This window comes from Oxyura jamaicensis, unplaced genomic scaffold, assembly GCF_011077185.1.
Source record: "Oxyura jamaicensis isolate SHBP4307 breed ruddy duck unplaced genomic scaffold, BPBGC_Ojam_1.0 oxyUn_random_OJ59518, whole genome shotgun sequence".
NCBI classification, from domain to species: domain Eukaryota; kingdom Metazoa; phylum Chordata; class Aves; order Anseriformes; family Anatidae; genus Oxyura; species Oxyura jamaicensis.
In genome coordinates, this window is record NW_023306617.1 from 1 (window position 1) to 7,518 (window position 7,518).

General features: G+C 50.7%; 1 protein-coding gene across 1 annotated transcript; it reads left to right on the forward strand.

The window, feature by feature from the left end:
- Nucleotides 1–3,414: 3,414 nt before the first annotated feature.
- On the forward strand, nt 3,415–6,757 carry LOC118158875 (olfactory receptor 14A16-like). Its single transcript, XM_035313557.1, has 3 exons — nt 3,415–4,317; nt 4,889–5,048; nt 6,594–6,757. The coding sequence occupies exons 1-3, from the start codon at nt 3,415–3,417 to the stop codon at nt 6,755–6,757; spliced, it is 1,227 nt and encodes a 408-aa protein (XP_035169448.1).
- The last annotated feature ends 761 nt before the right edge of the window (nt 6,758–7,518 follow it).

Here is a 7,518-nt window from a genome sequence, read left to right on the forward strand (position 1 = left end):
TGTTTCTCACTTCTCTAGCCTGTTAGTAATAGGCAATAAATCTTACTATCTTCCTATGCTGAGTCTGTTTTGCCCATCACAATAATTACTGCACGATCTCCTTGTCCTTATCTCAACCCTTGAGCCCCTTTCATCGTATTTTCTCCCTGTTCCTCTTTGAGGAGGGGGAGTGAGAGAGCGGTTGTGGTGGAGCTCGGTTGCCCACCCGAGCAAAACCATCACACGGGTCCTGGCATTTGGACACAACAACCTCATGCAACACTACAGGCTTGGGGCAGAGTGGCTGGAAAGCTGTGCAGAGGAAAGGGCTCTGGGGGTATTGGTCAAAGCTTGACTGAACATGAGCTAGCAGTGTGCCTGGGTGGCTAAGAAGGGCAACGGCATTTTGGCTTGTATCAGGAGTAGTGTAACCAGCAGGACCAGGGAGGTATTCATCCCCCTGTCCTCAGTTCTGCAAGTCCTGTGAGGCACAGCTGAGGGAACTGGGGCTGTTTACTCTGGAGAAGAGGAGGCTCAGGGGAGACCTTGTTGCTCTCTCCAGCTACCTGAAAGGAAGTTGTGGGGAGCAGGGTGTCAGCCTCTTCTCACAGATAACTGGTGATAGGACCAGAGGGAAGGGCCTCAAGTTGCGCTTGGGGGATGGTGGTGGTAGGGAGCTAATACTGCAAATTAGGAGACATTTCTTCTCAGAAAGAATAGTGAGAGATTGGAACTGGTTGCCCACGGACGTGATGGAGTCACCATCCCTGGGGTTGTTCAAGGAAAGTTTGGACCTGGTTCTTAGGGACATGGTTTGGTGGGTGATATTAGTGGTAAGGGTATGGTTGGAGCAGATGATCTTGGAGGTTTTTTCCAATCATAATGATTCTATAATTCTATGATCTTCCTGTCCCTGTCTGTGTGTCCTGCCTGAAAATGGAACAAAGAAAGGCTATTCTTAGGTTGGAAACTTTATTTATTTATTTATTTCTGCTAGGCGGAATGAGCCTGCTGTCAAGAAGTGCGTCTGTGCCCAGGGAAGGGAGGGAAGCCCAGGGATTCCTTCAGGCTGATTCCCAGCAGGTTCCCCTGCAGCCCCAGGGCCACGGGCAGGGATCCTGGTGGGAGGCAGAGCAAGGGAGGCCTTGGGCTGGGCCTGTGCTGCTGAGCTGGGCTGGGCTCCTGGGCCCAAGGGGAACTCCTGGCAAGCGGGCAGCGCTGTAGAGACACAGCTCTGCCCAGGAGCAGCTCCTCTGCACAGCGCAGCAGGGCTGGGGGCACTGCCTGCACAGCTGGCATGGGGAGGGGAAAGAAGGGAGAGAGAGGTTACGGGCTGAGTGGAAGATGAGAATACTGAGAGCTCAGAGGAGGAGAAATCTTCAGAGCTCATAACAGAGTAAGTCTCTTTCTGCAGTGCAATGCACAGGAGTATCAGGGAAGATTTCCAGACCCAGAACTCCCCACAGAAGATGAGGCTGGATGTACTTGGTATTTCTTTAATGTGGAGCAGCACAAGCTGCAATGCAGAGGTTTCCTGCTGCAGGGTCAGCATCCAGGCCCCAAGGGTTCCTTTTTTGCAGGCCGGCTTCAACCTGTGTAGCCAGGGGTGCAGACAGGGGTGGCCAGGGCTGTGGTGCAGAGCAGGGTCCCTGCTGTGCCCCAGGGGCTGTGTGCCGGGGCAGGGCCTCTGCCACCTGCCAGGCTCAGCACTCAGCCTGCCCGGGGAGCTGCCCAGGGTGCTGTGGGGAGAAGCTGCGGGTGGAAGGAGCTCCCCCAGGCAGGGCAGGGTCCTGCTGCTGGCGGGAGGCTGCTGCCTTGGGCAGACTGCTCACAGCAGTGCAGCACATCTACAGGGTATTTCCCACAGGGTTTTTTAGCATTGTCAAGGCAGTAAATATTTTGAAGGCATAGAGCTTTTTTGACTCTTCTCTGTTTCCCTTTGCTGAGGAAGCTGGGAGGATACATTAATGGAAGAGAAAATTCAGTTTGGGCAAGTTCAGTTTGGGCAAGAGGCTGTCAGCTCTTTTCCAGCTCAGATAGAAACCTGATAACGGCTTGTCACCATTTCTGCAGCCGAAGTCTGCACCAGCATCACGTTTCTCACCACTGAGTCTTTTCTTCTGATCTGCTTCTCTGGACTGTCAAACAGTGGAGTGTCCCATTACATGCCATGCCGCTCAGAGGTTTCTGCGGGGCAGATCTGAGTGTTTAGAGATGCTCAGATGGGAGTAGACATCTCCAGGAATAACAGCTCCAGGCACTGAAGATCAGTCAGGGAAGGAGGGCAGTGCTGTGCAGGGTAGATTTGGGCATCCTTCTCTCAGTTGCTGCAATCCAGTTACCTTTTGTCTAAGCCCCCTCGTCTCCTCTCCCAGCCAAAACTACTTCTGCAATGAAGATCATAGAATGAATCCTGTCATAGAATGGTTTGGGAAGGAAGTTACTTGAAAGACTTGAGTTCCCAATCCCCTGCCATGGGCAAGGGGACTTTCCACTAGACCAGGCTGCTCAAAACCTGGCCTTGTAAACTTCCAAGACTGGGGCACCCACAACTTCTCCTGGCAACCTGTTCCAGTGCCTCACCACACTCTGAGTGAAGAATTTCCTCCTAATCTCTAATCTAAATCTCCCTTCTTCTAGTGTAAAACTATTCCCCCTTGCCCTATTGTTATCTACACAAGTAAAGAGTCCTTCTCCATCTTTTTTATGTCCCCTTCAAGTACTGAAAGGTTGCAATGAGGTCAGCACGTAGCCTTCTCTTCTTTAGGCTGAACAACCCCAGCTCTCTCAGCCTTTCTTCATAGGAGAGGTGCTCTAGCCCCTTGACCATCTTTGTGGCCCTCCTCTAGACCCGCTCTAACAGCTCCACATTCTCCTTGTGCTGGGAGCTGCAGACCTGGAGACAGTACTCCAAGTTGGGCCTCACCTGGGCAGAGCAGAGGGGGACAATCCCCTCCCTCGACCTGCTGGCCACTCCTCTGTTGATGCAGCCCAGGATGCAGCTGGCTGCTTAGGATAGGCTGGGCATTGGTCAGTGGGTCGTGAGCAATTGCATTGTGCATCACTTGTTTAGTAAACATTTTAAATTGTAGTACTATTGACATTATTGTTATTATCTTCCTTTTTTCTGTCCTAATAAACTGTCTCTATTTCAACCCACAGGCGTTCACTTCTTTCTAATTCTCTCCCCCCAACCAAGAGAGGAAGAGGGGAAGGTGAGCAAATGGCTGTGTGGTGCTTAGCTGCCAGCAGGGTTAAACCACAACAAACTCTTTTAATGAATGTGCATCTGGAATGCACAAGGAATGCAGACAGTGTATCACTAAGTCTCACAGGTTTCTGCAAGAAACTGAGTAGGGTTCACTCAAAGAAGTCTGTCCTAAATTGTCACTTCATTTTCGTTCTTCAACAGGTCCCCATTCCCAGGGGCATCAAATGCCCAACAGCAGCTCCATCACTGAGTTCCTCCTCCTGCTATTCACAGACACACGGGAGCTGCAGCTCCTGCACTTTGCGCTCTTCCTGGGCATCTACCTGGCTGCCCTCCTGGGCAACGGCCTCATTGTCACAGCCATAGCCTGCGACCACCGCCTCCACACCCCCATGTACTTCTTCCTGCTCAATCTTGCCCTCCTTGACCTAGGCTCCATCTCCACCACTCTTCCCAAAGCCATGACCAATTCCCTCTGGAACACCAGGGCCATTTCCTATGCAGGATGTGTTGCCCAGGACTTTTTGTTTGTCTTCTTGTTTTCAGCAGAATATTCTCTTCTCACTGTCATGTCCTATGATCGCTACGTTGCCATCTGCAAACCCCTGCACTACGGGACCGTCCTGGACAGCGGAGCTTGTGCCAAGATGGCAGCAGCTGCGTGGGGCAGTGGGGTTCTCAATGCTCTGCTGCAAACTGCTAACACATTTACATTGCTATTCTGCAGAGGCAATGCTGTGGACCAGTTCTTCTGTGAAATCCCCCAGATCCTCAAGCTCTCCTGCTCACACTCCTACCTCAGGGAAGTTGGGCTTGTCATAGTTAGTGCGTGCTTTGCTTTTGGATGTTTAGTTTTCATTATGCTCTCCTATGTACAGATCATCAGGGTTGTGCTGAGGATGCCCTCTGAGCAGGGCCGGCACAAAGCCTTTTCCACGTGCCTCCCTCACCTGGCTGTGGTCTGCCTGTTTGTTAGCACTGGAGCTTTTTCTTACCTGAAGCCCCCCTCCATCTCCTTCCCATCCCTGGACCTGGTGGTAGCAGTTCTGTATTCGGTGGTGCCTCCCGTACTGAACCCCCTCGTCTACAGCATGAGGAACGAGGAACTCATGAATTCTGTGAAGAAAGTGATTTCCTGGAGTTTTTTCAATAATTATAAAATTCTTGCCTCTTTCCATAAATGACTCCCAGCATATCCTATGTCAGACCTGTGTTTTGTTTGTTTCCATTTTTCTAGTTAGGTATGTTTTTTCTGTTCCTACACACTTTTGGATTTCTCTCACTTCATATGAAGTGGGATGGACCAACTAACTGTAACACTGGAATAGAGGGCTACAAACTGTTCAGAAGAGATAGCCAGGGAAAGAGGGGTGGGGTGTTGCTCTCAGTGTTAGGGAATGGATTGATTGCAAAGAGAGGCCTCTGAGAAACAGCCACAGACAGGTTGAGAGCTTGTGGGTAAAAATTAAGGACTGGCCCAATAAAGAACACCTGGTGGTTGGCGTCTACTCAGGGCTGCCTGATCAAGGGGAGCCTGTTGATGAGGCTTTGCTTCAGCTATAAGGAGCATCATGCTCACACACTCTCGTGTTAATGGGGAACTTTGACCACCTGAATGTCTCCTGCAAAACCTATACAGCAGGCTGTAAGCAATGCAGGAGACTCCTACGGTGCACTGAGGGTAACTTTCTGGTCCAGGTGTTAGACAATCCAACTGGAGGAGAAGCATTACTTGACCTAGTGCTCACCAACATGGAAGAGCTCATTAAAGAGGTCAAGATTGGAGGCAGGCTCTACTGCAGTGACCATGCCCTGGCTGAGCTTGTGATCTCTAGGAATACAGCCTGGCAAAGGGCAAGTAAGGACCCTGAATGTCCAAAGAGTGAACTTCAAGCTCTTTAAAGACCTAGTGGATGACTCCCCTGGAACACCGCACCGTCCTTAGGGACAAAGGAGCTGAGCAGAGCTGGACACTCTTTAAGGATGTTTTCCTTAAAACACAAGGACTCTCCATCCCCCTGTGTGAGAAGCCAAGCAGGAAACTGAGATGGCTGAGCAAGGACCTGCTGCTCAAACTGAGCTGTAAGAAGGAAATGCACAGGCAGTGGAAGCAGGGACATGTGGCCTGGGAAGAGTACAGGGATGTAGTCCAGATGTGCAGGGATGGGATCAGGAAAGCCAAGGCACGGATGGGACTGAGCTTCGTGAGGGATGCAAAGAATAACAAGAAGGGGTTCTTTGTTCAGGAAAGAAAGGCCAAGGAGAGAGTATCCCCTCTGATGGATCAGAAGGGTGAACTGGTAACGACAGCCATGGAGAAAGCTGAGGTACTCAGCAGCTTCGTTGCCTCAGTCTTCGCTGCCATTCAGGCTTTCAAAGTCTTTTGTTTCCCTGAACCTGTAGATGGAGGCTGGGGGAGCAAAGTCGCACACACTAAGTGAAGAGCAGGTTTGAGACCACCTGATGCAACTAAACAAGTACAGGTCTGTGGAGCCTAATGACATGCATCTGAGGGTCCTGAGGGAATTGGCTGACGTAGTTGCCAAGCCACTCTCCATCACAGTTGAAAAGTCCTGGCAGTCAGGCAAGGTGCCTGGTGACTAGAAAAAGGAAAAAGGGAAACATCACTCTTTATTAGGCTAGAAAGGAAGATTGGGGAAACTACAGAATGGTGAGCCTCACCTCTGTGCCTGGCAAGATCATGGAATGGGTCCTCTTGGAGGCAATGTTAAGGCACATGCAGGACAAGGAGGTGATCTGGGACAGCCAGCATGGCTTCACCAAGAGCAAACTGTACTTGACCAATCTGGTGGCCTTCTACGGTGGAGTGACAGTATCAGTTGACAAGGGAAGCTTGAGCGATGTCATCTACCTGGACCTCTTTAAGGCTGTTAAAACAGTTCCACATGACATCCTAATCTCCAAATTGGAGAGGTACAGATTTGATGGCTGGACCATTCAGTGGATAAGGTGTCAGCTTGAAGGTCGCACCGCGAGAGAAGTGGTCAACGGCTCTATGTCCAAGTGGAGGCTGGTGATGAGTGCTATCCCTCAGGGGTCTGTCCTGGGAGCGGTACTGTTTAATACCTTTATCAATAACATAGACAGTGGGATTGAGTGCACCCTCAGCAAGTTTGCAGATGACACTAAGCTGAGTGGTGTGGTTGATACAATAGCAGGAAGAGATGCCATCCAAAGGGACCTGGACAGGCTTGAGAAGCGGTCCCATGTGAACCTAATGAGGTTCAACAAGTCCAAGAACAAGGTGCTGTGCCTGGGCCAGGGAAATCCTGATGTGAGTACAGACTTGGAGAAGAACTCACTGAGAGCAGGCATGCAGAGAGAGACTTGGGGGTTTGGGTGTATGCAAGGCCTGACATGAGCCAGCAGTGAGCACTTGCAGGCCAGAAGGCAAACGGCATCCTGGCCTGCATCAACGGAGTAGTAGCCAGCAGGTTGACGGAGGTGATTGTCCCCCTCTGCTCTGCCCAGGTGAGGCCCAGCGTGGAGTATTGTCTCCAGGTCTGCAGCTCCCAGCACAAGAAGGGTTTGGATCTGTTAGAATAGGCCCATTTTCTGTCCTAATAAACTGTCTTTATCTCAACCCCCAGGCTTTCATTTCTTTCTGCTTCCTTCCCACATCCCAAAGAGGTAGGGGGGAGGGTGAGTAAAGGGCTCTGTGGTGCCTAGCAGCCAGACAGGTAAACCACAACACCCACACTTCAAATGACTGTTGGGACCCTGAGAAACTTGTTCTGAGTCATGTGTAATAAACTCAGGCTGAAAGACTCAAGTGCAGGTGACTTTGAGTGGCTGTGGCAGAGCCCAGCAACCTACCCCAGTCTGGGAATATGTCCCCTTCCAACTAGGGAAATTAAAAGGCATTAATATGAACAGATCCATCAGATCAATACACACAGTAAGGGAAAATACTAGTTATTGTGCTGTAGGTGCAGCAGGCAGTAGACACTGCATTGGACCTCAGAAGACTCAAGCAGATCTAACGCAGTTCATCCATGAGCTAAGACAAAACACTGTGAGTAGAGTGAAGGACACCAAGTGGTGCCCTACCATGAAGGAGGATGGCACAGCACAGTACAGCTGTAAGAGGAGTCTTTCTCGTGCCATGGCTGACACAGGTTCAGCTGAAGTGAAAGCCCCAGCCCATTACCAATGGAGTGAAGGTCCCTGGGCACAACTGCAGAAAGACTTTGCAAGACCTCAGCCAGTGACACCTTGAAAAACAAAATACATCTTGGTGGTAGAAGGTATTTTGGCACATGGGCAGATGTCCTCCCTGGCAAAACCAACACGGAGGCCACCACTGC